Genomic DNA, 16396 nt, shown 5'->3' with positions numbered 1-16396 from the left:
TTGAGAGTCCCTTGGACTGCAAGAAGATCAAATCAGTCAATCCTAAAAGAAATCAACCCTGACTGTTCCCTGGAAGGCCAGACAATGAAACTGAAGCTCAAATACTTTGGCCACCAAATGAGAAGGAAGCACTCACTGGAGAAGACCCTGATGCTGGGAAAGATCGAAGGTCAAAGAAGGAGGGGACGGCAGAGGATGAGATGGTTAGAAAGTGTTATCGATGCAATGAACATGAAAGCAAGCAAACTCCGGAGGACGACGGAAGACAGGAGGGCCTGGCGTGATGTGGCCCATGGGGTCGCGAAGAGTCAGACTCGACTGTGCGACTGAACAACAACACTTAGAGGAGAGCAGGGAGCTATTCCTGTGGGCAGCAGAGGAGAGGGCTTGCAATAATGGGTTTAAATTAAGAAGAGAAGAAGAGATTGGATTTATACCCCGCCCTTCACTACCCAAAGGAGTCTCAGAGCGGCATACAAACTCCTCCCCCTCCCCACAACAGACACCCTGTGAGGCGGGTGGGGCTGAGAGAGCTCTGACAGAAACTGCTCTTTTTCAAGGACAGCTCTTATTAGAACTACGGCTTGCCCAATTCTCCCAGATTAGAGTCCGCGCTCTTAACCACTGCACCAAACTGACTGGACGGGAAGGTGCCGGGTGGATATTGGGAAGAACTTTTCGACAGTCAGAGTTGTGCAGCGGTGGACTGCCTGGGGAGGTGGCGAACTCCCCCTCACCGGCAGTCTTGAAGCAGCGGCTGGACGAAGACTTGTCAGGGATGCTCAAGGCTGATCCTGCACTGAGCAGGGGGGTTGGACTAGATGGCCTGTCTCACCCCTCCCGACTCTGTGATTCTGTGAGACTCCTGGGCCTTTAACTTCCCAGGCAGAAAGCGGGAGGGGTGTTGCAAAGAAAGGAATTCAGGGTGCAGAGGTACAACACAACACCACCATCCCCCCGACTCCGGCTCCATTTGTTCTCTTCCAGCCGCTGCCAATGCCCCTCTTTTGCCGTGGCCATTGCCCCTTTTTCCCTCTGTCTGGCGTGGCGCTGCTTTTCTTGCTGTCACATTCTGACATGTGCTGGATTTGTATTTTGGCCAGAGAGACGAGAGAGCCTCTTCATGTTTCATTGGCCAATAAAACATCACATCCCTGAGGGCTCCGTGCCAATCACGTTCCTGGAAGCAGAGAGGTGGTGGTGATGACAACGGCCAGCGCATTTGCCGATGCCATTTTTAATTTTGCCTCATGGATACCCTACCTTTCATCCCAGTGGGGGCCAAAATTGATTTACGTCATTCTCCTTTCCTGCATTTTCTCCTCACAACAGCCCTGTGAGGTAGGCTAGGTTGAGAGAGAGACTAGCCCAAGGTCGCCCAGCAAGCTCCATGACGGAGCGGGGATTCGAACTTGGATCTCTCAGATCCTAGCCTGACACTGTAACCGCTATACCACATCTTAGGGTTCATTCACAGAGGCATTGCGTCCAGATCACGGGAGGTGGTAGTTCCGCTCTGTTCTGCTATGGTCAGGCTTCGCCTGGAGTCCTTTGTCCAGTTCTGGGCACCACATTGTAGGAAGGATGTTGACAGTCTCGAGCGTGTCTGGAAGAGGGCAACCAGGATGGTGAGAGGGTTGGAATCCAAGTCTTACGAGGAAAGACTGAAAGAGTTGGGTATGTTTAGCCTGGGAAAGAGAAGGCTTAGAGGGGACAGGATTGCAGTCTTCAAGTATTTGAAGGGCTGTCATGTAGAAGGTGGAGCAGATCTATTCTCTCTTGCTCCGGACTGCAAGACTAGCAAGACTAGATCTAGTGGGTGGGAATTACAAGGGAGTCGTTACCGGCTAAATATCAGGAGAAACTTCCTGACTGTAAGAGTGGTTGAGCAGTGAAACAGACTGCCTCGGGAGGGGGCGGATGCTCCTTCGCTGGACGTTTTCAAGGGGAGGCTGGGCGACTGTCTTTCGGGTATGTTGTCGGGCTCTCTTTTGGCTCTGCTCCTGCAGAGTGCAGGGGGTTGGACTAGATGACCCGCAAGGTCCCTTCCAACTCTAACGTTCTATGATTCTGTGGTTAGTCATAGTCCAGTATTTTAGAGAGGTCCTTGAACCAGGTACAGAGAAGTTGTTGCTAGACTTTCCTGGCCAGAGAAAGGATTTCCGGGACCCCTGACACAGACTTGGTAACTTAATATAACAATAAACGAAACAGACCTCTTTCCCAGTCTTGTAGCCCTCAAGTTTCCCAGCCTCTATTTCTGGCAAACGGTTGGAACTGCACAACTATAAGGACACGGTGCCACTCTGGGATGGCATATCTTGGACACAGCTTGCTCCTAAACTCCCAAGTGACGGAAAGGAGACGAAGAATGCCGGGACGGAAGAGGCCGCCGCTTCGCCAGTCAGGCCTCTTAGGACAGACCTCCGTTACTCGGCCTTCCCAGGAGACCGGCTAGGAAGGTTGACGCCGAAACCCATTGGCAAGACTTGGGTGTGGGAAAGTGAGGCCACAGCCTCTTTCCCGAGCTCCTTCCACGTTCACAGATGTGTTTTTGATTACTTCTATTTCGGGGGCGAGTTTCTTTTGGGAAGAGGGGAGGAGAGGGTGAGAATTAAGACGTTTCTCTAAGTCGGTTTCCATTTCTGTGCCCATTGGAAAGCCCGGTGAACTTTGTCGCCAGTTTGGATCAGACGGCTCGTATCCTCGTTTTATACACCCGTCCCGTAGCCATCATTCTCGGCCAGAGCTTTCCAGCCTTTTTCCCTTCCTCATCAAATTGAGAGGATTTTCTTCTCTCCTTTTCCTGAATATTTTTGTCAATCGGAGGACTTCCTTGCATAGCAGTGAGATTTTAAAGCGATGCAGTGGGATTCTTTGGAAGCTGGTCAGGCCTCCTCGATGAGAAAACCAGCAAGTTAGTTACTTGTATTTAGAGGATTTTTACCCCACCTTTCTACTGAAAAAGTACTCAGGGATGGGTTTTCAATATAAAACACAATAAAAATACATAAGAACGTCAGAAGAGCCCCGCTGGATCAGAGCGGTGGTCCATCTAGTCCAGCATCCTGTCTCACACAGTGGCCAACCAGTTCCTCTGGAGGGCCAACAACAGGGCAGAGAGGCCGAGGCCTTCGTAACAACATCAGAAGAGCCCCGCTGGATCAGACCAGTGGTCCTTCTAGTCCTGCCTCACACAGTGGCCAGCCAGTTCCTCTGGAGAGGCTGAAGCCTTCATAAGAACATCAGAAGAGCCCTGCTGAATCAGGCCAGTGGTCCATCTAGTTCTGCATCCTGTCTCACATAGTGGCCAACCAGTTCCTCTGGAGGGCCAGCAACAGGGCATAGAGGCCCTTCATAAGAACATGAGAAGAGCCCTGCTGGATCAGACCAGTGGAGGTCCATCTAGTCCAGCATCCTGTCTCACTCAGTGACCAAACAGTTCCTCTGGACAGCCAACAACAGGGCAGAGAGGCCGAGGCCTTCATAAGAACATCAGAAGAGCCCTGCTGGGTCACATCAGTGGTCCACCTGGTCCAGCATCGTGTCTCACACAGTGGCCAACCAGTTCCTCCGGAGGACCGACAACAGGGCAGAGAGGCCGAGGCCTTCATAAGAACATCAGAAGAGCCCTGCTGGGTCACATCAGTGGTCCCTCGAGTCCAGCATCCCGTTTCACTCAGTGACCAAACAATTCCTCTCAAGAGCCAACAAACAGGCATAATCCCAGATTAGAGTCCGCACACTTAACCACTACACCAAACTGGAGGCCAGTGTATGGCATGGTGAAGTCCTGCGTTTGGTCTCTGGTTTGTCCAGCTGAGAGGCTCCTGTGTCCCTGAGCCACATGTGATGCTTGGAGAGTCCAACGATTCGACCTGCAGCGAAGCAGACTTCAGTTGCCCAGGTACAAACCAGTGTGCGTTCCACAGTTCCCTCACCTCCGTGTAGCTTTATTGTATCAATCCTTAGTCCTCAAGGCTCCTCTTCTCATACTGAAGAGGCATAGCTGTGGTCTCAAACTATCTGGAATGTCTTCTGTGCCATTTTGCTTCTGGAACACTAACTTTCCTTTGCCAAGAAGCCTGAGTCATATTCTGCTATTGGGGGGATGGCGTGAAGGTCTCATTCAAATAACTGTAATGATTTCTTGTTTTGTTGTGTGTGTGTGTCCTTAAATGTTTAGTTTGCCACATAGTCCTCTGAAGTGCCCAGACCCTAGGTCATTCTATCAAAAGAGAGCGATTTGGAATTTTTAATTCCTGGTGGCAGCAGAAATCTACCAAGTTTAGGTACATGGAGAGTGTTTTAAAGGGAAAACCATCTCCACAATAACCCTTTGGCTTCCCTAGATAAGACAGTCATCGTAACCAGGGCCTTTAGCTCTGTGGCAGTGACTTCTTTCTTTAGCATTTGGGCTGCTTGTTTCTAGCTTCTGCGAAACTGAGAGCGAAGAAGTTCTGGTTTTGTCCGATGTTTAAGACGGTGAACGGCTGGAAGTGAAGCGAACCACCATGTGTGTTCCTGCCTTTCCCTGGACATCACCCAAATGAATCCCAGCAGGCCTTTCCCGAGATCATAAAACTTCAAAGAGCCTTGAAACTCAGTTAAGGCGGATGGGAGGCAGAACCCACAAGTTTTCATACCTTGTTCCAAAAGTATTGCGACGCAACATGTTCTTCCTGTTTCTGGGTCTGGCATAGGCCAAGGGTTTGGGAGACAAGGTAGATTTCCTCCAGAACAAGGGCGTCTGGAAGAGAAGGGGCTGAAAGGGTGTCGCCGGAGGGAAGTTGAGGGAAGCATCCGCAGGGGATGGATGTGAAGAAGTAGAAGGCAGAGTGGTCTGAACATTGGAGAGTTATCGAAAGAGAGCCGGGTTTTTTGTAGTGGTTAGGAGCAATGTTCCCTCTAAGCTGTGGAGTCTTGTGAGCAAAAATTCTACTTTGTGAGCTCCTGGCATTAAAGTTGTGAGCAAGTGATTTGGCTCCTGCATAAAGGAGTTTGCTCTGGAGGCACCCTTCCTGAGCTAAGACAAAAATGTATGAGCCGGAGGCTAAAAAACTGTGAGCTAGCTCACACTAACTCAGCTTAGAGGGAACAATGGTTAGGAGCCCAGGCTCTAATCTGGGAGAACCAGGTTTGATTCCCCACTCCTCCACTTGCGGCTGCTGGTGTGACCTTGGGTCAGTCACAAGTTCTCTCAGAGCTGTTCTCTCAGAGCTCTCTCAGCTCCGTTGTGGGGTGGGGAAGGGAAGTTCCCCAGGAGTTCCCCAGGCTGTGAACATGCTGATGGAGGAGCTTTCCTGAGGAGGTTCTTTTGTATATGGATTGGCTGTTGAAATTCTAATCTTATCTGTAGTGCTCTACAATGCCACAGCCTGGGGAACGCCTACAAGATAACCCCGCCTTCCTGAGTAGATATAAATTACCCGCCTCCCATTTCTCTTCTCACCTTGACACAGAGAGGACTCCATCTTTCTGTGTGATACCTCTGAGGGTGCCAGTCACAGCTGCTGGCGAAACATCAGGTCCTACAATGCCAAGACCACGGCCACACAGCCCGGAAAATCCACAACAGCGAACACAACACAAATGTTGCTCCCACCTGAATTTTGGTTATAAAATGTGCCGAAGCCATCAGAAACTTGGGGAATGCGAACATCATAGAGGTGTGGCTGGACAGCCTTTGGCTGCGACTTCGTGTGTTGGCAGAGCCAGCCGCACGAAGCACCTTCCCAGGACCGGCAGTGCAAAGAACTCGCCCCGTTCATACACAGAGTTCTACTTGCTGTCAGACTGCAGACGCCAGTGTGAACATTAGCAGATCTGCGGTTTCTCTCCCGGCTCCGTCCGTGATCTGTTTCCCTGAAGATTTGATTACTGTGTAAATTCCGGATTCTGGCCCAGGTGGCTAGCAACTTTTCTTTTTTTAAAAAAAATAATAATTCAGAGTTTATCCCAAACTGTCAAGACGTTCTAAACAGTTTGCACCCCACCAATCCGCCGCTTGGAACCACAGGAATGGAATGGCAGGACCCCAAGCGAAAGAGGAGCCTGATTTTAATCTTTCATCAACTCGCTGCGGGGTTGGGGTTTTTTTGCTTCTTCCTCACTGGGAACATTCTTGGGGAGGTTTTTTTTTTTGCTACACGAAGCGCTGAAGGAGACTTTAAATGCCGTGCCTGTGCTTCGTTGGAGGATTTGGGTCCAGGTCTGCCTGTGTTCCACCCCGTCCTCTGCACACATCCTGTCTGAGCAGAGAAACTGGTGCTAGGGGAAGAACTCGGCACCCTGGAAATCCCAGTTCTCCTCCCGAGCTGTTCCCCTTTCGACCTCGCATGCAATAGCCAGGGTAGCATGGGGTCATTTCGTAGAAAAAGAGCTAGGGGGACTCATTAGCATAACTCATTAGCATATGCCACACCCCCTGACATCAGGGGCCCGGCGGTGGACCTGCAAGGCTGGCGGGAGTGCGAGGAAGCCCTGCCAAGGCCCTCCCTGGCCCCAGGCAGGCAGGGGTGAGGAGAGGCGAGGAGGAAGCAACTTACCCTCCCTCTTCTCCTGCCTCCTCCTGGCTGAATGAGGGCTGGAAGCGGGGCGGCCGGAAGCAGGGGGCGGGGCTTCATCGTGTGCCCCCCCCGCCCCTCACCCGGGGGAACTGCGTTCCCCCCCCGAAATGACCTCTGCATGGGCCTATAACTTGAATTTGGTGTATGTGAGATTTATTATTTTATTCTTAATTGTTGCCCACCCGGAGGCAGTTTGGTGTAGTGGTTAAGTGTGCAGACTCCAGTCTGGGAGAACCGGGTTTGATGCCCCACTCCTCCTCCTACATCTGCTGGTGTGACCTTGGGTCAGTCACAAGTTCTCTCAGAGCTGTTCTCTCAAGGGCAGTCCTCAAAAGAGCTCTCTCCTCCCCACCTCTACCTCACCGGGTATCTGTCGTTGGGAGGGGAAGGGAAAGGAGATTGTAAGCCACTCTGAGACTCTGGGTGGTGAAGGGTTGGGTATAAATCCAATCTCTTCTTCTCTATTGAGAAAGGGTAGGAATAGGTCTTGAGTGAAGTAACTTCTTGAATTACTTTTCTGAGTTTTGTGAGTGGTGGAGAGACAAACTTGTTGATGCTTCGCTAACCTCAGTTTTCTAGTCCCTGTTAAATAACAATCCTGACTTCTACCTTGAGGGGGGAGATATGTCCACACTACCTCTTTCTCGGCTCCCTCTAAGCTATGGAGTCCTGTGAGCAAAAATTCTACTATGTGAGCTACTGGCATTAAAGTTGTGAGCAGGTGTGGCCAGTTTGGTGGAGTGGTTCAGTGCGCGGACTCTAATCGGGGAGAACTGGGTTTGATTCCCCACTCCTCCACTTGCACCTGACTGGATGGCCTTGGGCAAGCCATAGTTCTGATAAGAGCTGTTCTTGAAAAAGAGCAGTTTCTGTCAGAACTCTCTCAGCCCCACCTCCCTCACAGGGCGTCTGTGGTGGGGAGGGGAAGGGAAAGGAGTTTGTAAGCCGCTCTGAGACTCCTTTGGGTAGTGAAGGGCGGGGTATAAATCCAATCTCCTCCTCCTCCTCCAGCCAGTTTGGTGTAGTGGTTAAGTGCACGGACTCTAATCTGGGAGGACCAGGTTTGATTCCCCACTCCTCCACTTGCACCTGCTGGATGACCTTGGGCAAGCCATAGTTCTGATAAGAGCTGTCCTTGAAAAAGAGCAGTTCCTGTCGGAGCTCTCTCAGCCCCACCAACCTCACAGGGTGTCTGTTGTGGGGAGGGGAAGGGAAAGGAGTTTGTAAGCCGCTCTGAGACTCCTTTGGGTAGTGAAGGGCGGGGTATAAATCCAATCTCTTCTTCTTCTTAATCACTAGACCAAACTAGACTAGAGGAGGAGGAGGAGGAGATTGGATTTATCTCCCACCCTTCACTACTCAAAGGTGTCTCAGAGGGACTCACAAACTCCTTTCTCTTCCCCTCCCCACAACAGGCACCCTGTGAGGTAGGCGGGGCTGAGAGAGCTCTTGACAGAAACTGCTCTTTCGAGAACAGCTCTTGTCAGAACTATCAAAAACTATACAGGCTTTGGTGTAATTACAATAAGAAAAATAGGGCTCACCAAAGAAAATTACTCGTCTATATCTTTAACACACTTAGTTGTATTATTATACCAGATTTCCTTATACCAAATTTCCTGTATTAACTCGCATTCATTCATTAGATATGAAGTACGTTTCACGAACATAAGCAAAGCCAGTAAATGATAATATGAGTACAATACAAAACAATACAAAATCCTGATATCATTAGTCTTGAGGTTGTTTTGGCTGAGCCCATGAAATGTTTCCTCTTTGAGATGTCCTGACGGGGCTGTAAAGTGTGCAAAGCAGACTGAAAAGTCCTCGTTATACGAGTTCCTGAACAGTGTTTATCACTCCTTCATATATATAATGAATGAATGTGAGTTAATACAGGAAATTTGGTATAAGGAAATCTGGTATAATAATACAACTAAGTGTGTTAAAGATATAGAAGAGTAATTTTCTTGTCAGAACTGTGGCTTGCCCAAGGTCATCCAGCAGCTGCATGTGGAGGAGTGGGGAATCGAACCCAGTTCACCCAGATTAGAGTCCACCCACTTAACCATGACACCAAACTGGCTCTGTGTTTTCTAGAACTGCATGTTGTCACTGAAGAGGTTCTGGGACGGAGAGGCCCTGTACAGATGTGAAATCGAGATGGGGGGGGGCGTAATGTTCAGAGCCTTAATTCTAAAAAGGCTTGTCCGAAAGGAGTCCGTACCCAGCGAGCGGAACAGATCCTTCGTGCGTGTGAGGCAAGCTTCCGAACGCTATTTCATCTGTAGCTTTTACGGAAGCGCCGGCCCTTCCATCATTTTAAAGCAATTCCAGCCATGCAGAAAAACTGGCTCAGGAAGGAATCGTATTAGCGGTTACCATAATTTGGTTTGATTGATCGTGAAAATTGAGTAACGGGAGGAACTGCATCCTGCCTTGGGAACATACTCTCCCTCCTCCCGCACAGATGACCTGGCCACCTTGGTGGCCCGCAGCTGCTGGAATTTCTTTGGTAGGGAAGACGCCGTGGTCCTCATAGATGCTTGTAAACACAGGGTTGCTGTAGAGGTGTGCCTTTGGTCCTCTGCCAGGGCTATTTTTGGGCAGGAACGCACAGGAGCGGAGTTCCGGCTGGCTCCCGAGTTGGCCACGCCCAGCAGGAACTCATTAACATAATAGGCCACACCCAACAGCAGAAACTCATTAGGATTGGCTACATTAGGGGTGTGTGGCCTAACATGCAAAGGAGTTCCTGCTATAAAAAAGCCCTGGGCTTTGACAACAAACAAAGTAAACAGAGTAACAAGCAAAAGGTGGGTGTGGCTGGATGACCACACTTCTGCGAACATGGGGTGTGTAGTTTAATATGCTAATGAGCTGTGCTGTCAGGGGTGTGTCCTAATAAGCAAATGAATTTCTGCTGTTGGGTGTGGCCTATTATGCTAATGAGTTCCTGTTGGGCTTTTTCTACAAAAAAAGCCCTTGCCCTCTCTGTCATGGGCCAGCCTGAGTCCAGTTTGGCTGAAGACTCCTCGGGAGGTGAGCCACATGCAGCCAGCTCTGAGCCAGCTCAAGTTAGTGAATTGGAGATCCAGGAGCCTCAAGGTTCATTGCCAGCAGCTGACCACGACCCACCCGGGCACAGCTCTGAAGCAGCCCACAAAGCACAGCTGCAGGAAAGTAGCCCCTCCCCCTCCCGTTAATTTAACATCGAAGGGGGAAAGCTCCAGCAAGACTTAAGGACAGACACGCAGGCAGAGTGCTCGCCTCTTGGCTCGGCACCAGCTGCTGAGTGATGGCAGTTCTGACTGCCGCTAAACCGGTCTTTGACCCCCTGGGCTGGACTCTTGGCTGTGATCTAGCTGTGTGGCCTAGCTCTGTTGCCTTACGGTGCCTGTATTCCAGGACGCTCTGTGCTCAATGGCTTCAGACAGGCATTTGGCTACACTGGGCAGTAAGAAGAGCGGGTTTACCCCCCTTGAGCTGGGGTTCCCAACACGGTGACCGTGGGCGCCACAGCCCCCGCCAGCACCTTTCCTCGCACCCACCAGGTGTTGTCAGAAGCAGGTGGGGCCGGATCAGGCACTTGCCGAACGGAGCTCCTGATTGGCCACCAGAGATCCAATCGGCTGGGCAGATTAAAGTAACATTTCAGTGGCAGCTGTCACCACGTAAGAGCCACATAGAATGAACGTCAGATGTCCGCGAGTGGCAAGACATGAACAGATACGACAAACACATTTTTATTTAGAAATATGCGAATCTGCTTTTTATTGACATTAAACGAGACTGCCAAAAATAGAAGCGAAAGGGGTAAAAACAGATATTGATCATGATATTTATTTGTCCGAGAGAGAGAAGGAAGGAAGGGAAAACATGCCTCCCCTCCGCTTCCCAACCCGCCCTACTGGGAGCCGCACAATATGTGTGAAAGAGCCGCATGTGGCTCCCGAGCCGCAGTTTGGCCACCCCTGGTGTAGGGTTTATTCTCGCTCACATCTCTTTTCCAGTGTATTTTTTTTAATTACCCCCTTCTCCCCCCCCCCTCCACTTGGACTTTCTGTGTGTGCGCGGATCCAGCTACTGCAGCATCCCTTCTGTGGATGGCTCCTCCTCCAGGCAGTTTGGTGTCATGGTTATGTGGGCGGACTCTAATCTGGGAATAACCAGCTTTGATTCCCCACTCCTCCTCCACATGCAGCTGCTGGGGTGACCTTGGGTCAGTCACAAGTTCTCTCAGAGCTGTTCTCTCAGGAGCAGTTGTCGAAAGAGCTCTCTCAGCCCCACCAACCGCGCAAGGTGTCTGTTGTGGGGAGGAGAAGGGAAAGGGATTGAGAGCCAGTTTGGTGTCGTGGTTAAGTGCGCGGACTCTAATCTGGGAGAACCGGGATTTGATTCCCCTCTCCTCCACTTGCACCTGGCTGGATGACCTTGGGCAAGCCATAGTTCTGACAAGAGCTGTCCTTGAAAAAGCCATTTCTGTCTAGAGCTCTCCCAGCCCCACCTCCCTCACAGGCCGCTCTCAGACTCGGAGTGAAGGGTGGGGTATGAATCCAATCCTCCTCCTCCTCTTCTTCCTCCTCTTCTCCTCCTCCTCCGGCAGCCATGTTTGTTTGCCCCCCCCCCTTTCAAAATTCCAAAGGTGTCAATGGACTCAAAAAGGTTTAAGACCCCTGCCCTGGAGCATCACTGCACACAATCTTTGTAGATTACTTAGAGATCTGTACAACACTTTGTTGACTGTAAACGTACTGAAACAGTTAACTACCTTATTTGTTTGGGGTGAGGGTGGGGTGAGGTTCCCTGGTCTGGGCTGCATTGGCCTCCGGTGACAGGAATGGTTATGCTCAAAACCTTGCCTCTTTCTTTCTCCGTCTCAGGTCAGCCAGTTCAGGCAGCTCTACTCCAAAGTCATCAACGACAAACACGATGACGTGATGGCCAAGTTTGGAGCGATCCTAGCCCAAGGCATCTTGGACGCAGGTAATTGCCGCTGGAGCCGTAATGGCTTCTAAGTTCACTCGGTTCCTTCTTTTTTAAAAAAAATAATGCTTCATTTATTTCACAGGACTGGTTCAATGTGCAAAGTAGGTAACCAAAGTGGTTAGGGCAAAAACAATAATCAAATATGGCTAAACACGCTGGGCTAAAAATATACAAAATATAAAAATATACAAAATTTGTTCGTTCATGCGGTTTATACTCCACCCTCCCTGCTGAAGCAGGCTCAGGGTGGCTTACATAAAAGGCTAAAACCCATACAATAACAATTATGAAAGAATCAGAAACAATCCAAATTAATTACAAGGGAGTCGTTACGGGCTAAATATCAGGAGAAACTTCCTAACTGAGAGTGGTTGAGCAGTGGAACAGTCTGCCTCGGGAGGTGGTGGATGCTCCTTCGCTGGACGTTTTCAAGCGGAGGCTGGACGACCATCTTCCGGGTATTTTGTAGGGCTATCTTTCGGCTCTGCTCCTGCAGAGTGCAGGGGGTTGGACTAGATGACCTGCAAGGTCCCTTCCAACTCTAACATTCTATGATTCTATGGCGGAAACAATCATGATGGAATATTCAGGTGGGATCCAGTCTGTGTTGATTATCAGCTCATCTTGATCTATTTATGCGGCAGGCACTGGCTGCTGATGGTAGTCCAGGGGAACAGGGCCTTATCACAGTTCAGTTATTCGATGTGGCTCCTTGATTGACAGCCTGGTGGAAGAGCTCCGTCTTGCAGGCCCTGTGGAACTGGAAATTATGCATAGGAAATATTGATAATCGCAATAAAAACCACATATCTACAGTTCTGTATATACGTGCCTCTACCTAATATCAGGACAAATGTCAGAAAATATAAATGCAGGTTAAAACGGTACAGAATGTGCGCGAATACAACAACCAAATGCATTCTGGCTAAAAAGCCTTCCTCGGTGGTAAAATATAAACTGAGCACTCCATCGAGTTTCCAGCTCCATTGCCAGAGCGTCGCCCAGCTACGTGCCCAGCGTACTGGCGTCACGTCTGGGCGACGGCATGGTGCGGCAGGGATGTGTTCCACCGAGGGATTTTCCGGCCGGGAACCATGTGTTCCCCCACCGATTCGAAGGTAGGTACTTGGTAACCCTATGTGCGGATTAAATGGAAAGGAAAACAGTGTAAGCCGCTTTGGGTCCCTATTGCGGAGAAAGGTGGGGTATAAACTTCAGTCCTTGCATGTTTTAATTATGTCACAGTCCACAGGCTGGTGCTCTAGCAAGAGGGCAGGAAGGTTTGGAAAGCCATGGCCTGTCTCTGAGCATCTACAGAGTGAAATCCCGAACTTTTTCAGAACCCCTCTTCCTGCCCCCCCCTCCTCAAATTTTTCTGTGCTCAAAATGATTAGAAACTGACTCCAAATTCCTTGGGGGAGGTGGGAAGGGAAAGAAAAGGATTGTTCAGTTTCAGGGGGGAAATTGAGTAAAGAGGAATTAAGAGAGTTTCTCCTAGAACGGTATACGTGACCTGCCTCTGGGTTGTGTCATCTCCCCGCCGTTTATGTTTCAGTAACTGGAGAGAAATGGCACCCACATTGGCCCACCGGATGTTTTATTGCTTGGCGTGCCTGGCCAGTCACAGGGCAGACGCTGTTCCCTGCCAGGGTCCTGAATTCATCGCATTGCTATTATTGGGCTTCGAATTGTAAAACCAAAAGCCTGAATTTGAAGCAAGCAAGGTGCTAACCCTGTACATGGTTTGAAGTTTATCGGAAACATCTCATAGTTTTAGACGTTTAATTGTGTGTTGGATTGGGGGGGGGGGAATTCTGCCAGGCTATGGTGCATGGACTGTTCGCATTTTTAGATGGTGGCAAACTGCCTTGAACAGATCTTGCTGTTGTTGAAAGATGGTTTGTAAATGTGTTTCAGGGGAGGGGCCGTGGCTCATTGGTCGAGCCTCTGCCTGGCATGCAGAAGGTCCCAGGATCAGTCCCCGGCATCTCCAGTTAACAGGACCAGGCAGTAGTTGGTGTGAAAGACCTCCGCCTAAGACCCTGGAGAGCTGTAAAGAGGGGCTGTGGCTCAGTGGCAGAGCCTCTGTCTGGCATGCAGAAGGTCCCAGGTTCAGTCCCCGGCATCTCCAGATAAAAAGGACCAAGCAGGTGGTGATGGGAAAGACCTCGGCCTGAGACCCTGGAGAGCGGTAAAGAGGGGCATCTCCAGTTAAAAAGGACCAGGCAGGAGGTGATGGGAAAGACCCTGGAGAGCGGCTGCCAGTAGACAGTACTGACTTTGACGGACCAGGGGTCTGATCCAGTATAAGGCAGCTTCATGTGTGTTTGGAGGAGGGTGCACGGCTCAGTGGTAGCGCGTCTACCAGACTCAGTCTGTGGCATCTTCTCTTAAAAGGACCAGGCAGGAGGTGATGGGAAAGACCTCAGCCTGAGACCCTGGAGAGCCACTGCCAGTCTGAGTGGATGATGCTGACCTTGATGGGCCAGTGGTCTGATCCAGTATAAAGCAGTTTCATTCGTTCAAATGTTGCAGATCATAAGAACATCAGAGAAGCCCATGTTGGATCAGGCCAGTGGCCCATCCAGTCCAACACTCTGTGTCACACAGGGGCCAAAAATACCAGGTGCCATCAGGAGGTCCACCAGTGGGGCCAGGACAGTAGAAGCTCTTCCACTGTTGCCCCCCCAAGCACTAAGAATACAGAGCATCCCTTGTCCCAGCCCGAGAGTTCCTATAAGAACAGAAGAGACGCCAATGTTGGATGAGGCCAATGGGCCATCCAGTCCAACACTCTGTGTCACACAGTGGCCAAAAATACTAGGTGCCATCAGGAGGTCCACCACTGGGGCCAGGACACTAGAAGCCCCCTCCTACTGTTGCCCCCCCTCCCAAACACCAAGAATGCAGAGCATCCGTTGCCCCAGTCCGAGAGTTCCTATCTATACCTTGTGGCTAATAGCCACTGATGGACCTCAGCTCCATATAAGAACATCAGAGAAGCCAATGTTGGATCAGGCCAAAGGCCCATCCAGTCCAACACTCTGTGTCACACAGGGACGAAAAACCCTGGTGCCATCAGGAGGTCCACCAGTGGGGTCAGAACTCCAGAAGCCAATACAAGGAACTGAGCAATTCCCACCTCTGAGCTGTGTCATGCTCTGTTGTAGGGCATGCAGTGTGCCTCCACCAATCTCTTTGCATAATTTATTGTCATGCAGAGTCCGGCTTCCCAAAGGGTGGAAACTGGGCATTGGAGTGAAAAATGAAATCCCTTGTTATTTCTTCGGCGTAAAGTGGTCTCGAATGGAAAGTAACGTGGTTTTGAATAGTTCCGTAAGCCGTCTCTCAATGCTTACCCTGGGACGGGGAAGATCTTTCCTCTGAAGTGGGCAACAGAACGAGAGCTGTCCACAGCTTTCCTGCCCCCAGATTAGCCCAGAGCCCGGGAAAAGTTGGGGAGACCATGCACAGAATGAACGAAATGTTTCCAGGATGCAGTCCTGCTACTCAGGGGATTCCAAATCTTTGGCAGGCTTAAGAGCTGTAAACCAAAATTCCAAAGTCGTGTATACCCAAGCCACCCCATATTCACTTGCGTTCACTCAGCACCTGTATTAATCCTGAACGAACCCTGGAAAGCACCGTCAAGTCGCCACAACTTACCACAACCCGGTAGGGTGTTCGAGGCAAGAGCCACTCCGAGGTGGTTCGCCATTGCCTGCCTCCGCGTAGCAACCTTGGACTTCCTTGGTGGATGCTAACCACGGCTGACCCTGCTTAGTTTCTGAGATCTTAAACAGATCAGGCTAGCCTGGGCTTGAATGGTGATGGAAAGAGCTATCAGGTCGCAGTTGACTTAATGGCAACCCTTCATGGGGTCTTCAAGGGAAGAGATGTACAGAAATGGTTTGTCATGAAGAAAGGTTAAAGCGCTGGGGGCTCTTTCGCTTGGAGAAACAACGGCCCAGGGGTGACATGATCGAGGTTTACAAGATTCTGCATGGGATAGAGCAGGTGGAGAAAGAAGTCCTTTTCTCCCTTTCTCACAAGACAAGAACTCAGGGGCATCCATGCAATTGCTGAGCGGTCGGGTTAGAACGAATCAAAGGAAGTCCTTCTTCACCCAAAGAGTGATTCACATGTGGAATTCATTGCCACAGGAGGTGGCGGCGGCTACAAGCATGGACAGCTTCAAGAGGGAACTGGATAAAGATATGGAGCAGAGGTCAATCAGTGGCTATTAGCCACAAGGTATAGATAGGAACTCTCGGTCTGGGGCAAGGGATGCTCTGTCTTCTTGGTGCTTGGGGGGGGCAACAGTGGGAGGACTTCTAGTGTCCTGGTCCCACTGATGGACCTCCTGGTGGCACCTGGTATTTTTGGCCACTGTGTGACACAGAGTGTTGGACTGGATGGGCCATTGGCCTGATCCAACATGGCTTCTCTTGTTCTTATAGGAACTCTCAGTCTGGGGCAGGTGATGCTCTGTATTCTTGGTGATTGGGGGGTGGCCTGATCCGACATTGGCTTCTCTTATGTTCTTATGTCATCGTCTGCCTCTGCATAGCAACCCTGGACTTCCTCCTTGGTGGTCTCCCGTCCAAGCACTAACAAGGGCCGACCCTGCTTAGCGTCTAAAATCCGGTCAGACTGGGCTAGCCTTTGTATACCTTACAAATTCCAAACTGCTCTGCGGCTCTTTCCTAAGAACATAAGAACATAAGAGATGCCAATGTTGGATCAGGCCAAAGGCCCATCCAGTGGCCAGAAATACCAGGTGCCATCAGGAGGTCCAGCAGTGGGGCCAGGACATTAGAAACCCTCCCACTGTTGAC

General features: G+C 50.4%; 1 protein-coding gene across 1 annotated transcript in view; it reads left to right on the top strand.

The window, feature by feature from the left end:
• The window catches only part of LOC107122774 (26S proteasome non-ATPase regulatory subunit 1), a 51125-nt gene that overhangs the window by 11588 nt on the left and 23141 nt on the right, over window positions 1-16396 (top strand). Inside the window, exon 2 of the mRNA XM_015425908.1 lies at window positions 11453-11555. Coding sequence (XP_015281394.1) covers window positions 11453-11555 — 103 coding nt within the window. The remainder of the gene's footprint in view (window positions 1-11452; window positions 11556-16396) is intronic.

This window comes from Gekko japonicus, unplaced genomic scaffold (genome assembly GCF_001447785.1).
Source record: "Gekko japonicus isolate JY-2015 unplaced genomic scaffold, Gekko_japonicus_V1.1 scaffold3108, whole genome shotgun sequence".
NCBI lineage: Eukaryota > Metazoa > Chordata > Lepidosauria > Squamata > Gekkonidae > Gekko > Gekko japonicus.
The sequence above is the reverse complement of the archived record's forward strand: the minus strand, read 5'-3'. Positions and strand labels throughout refer to the sequence as shown.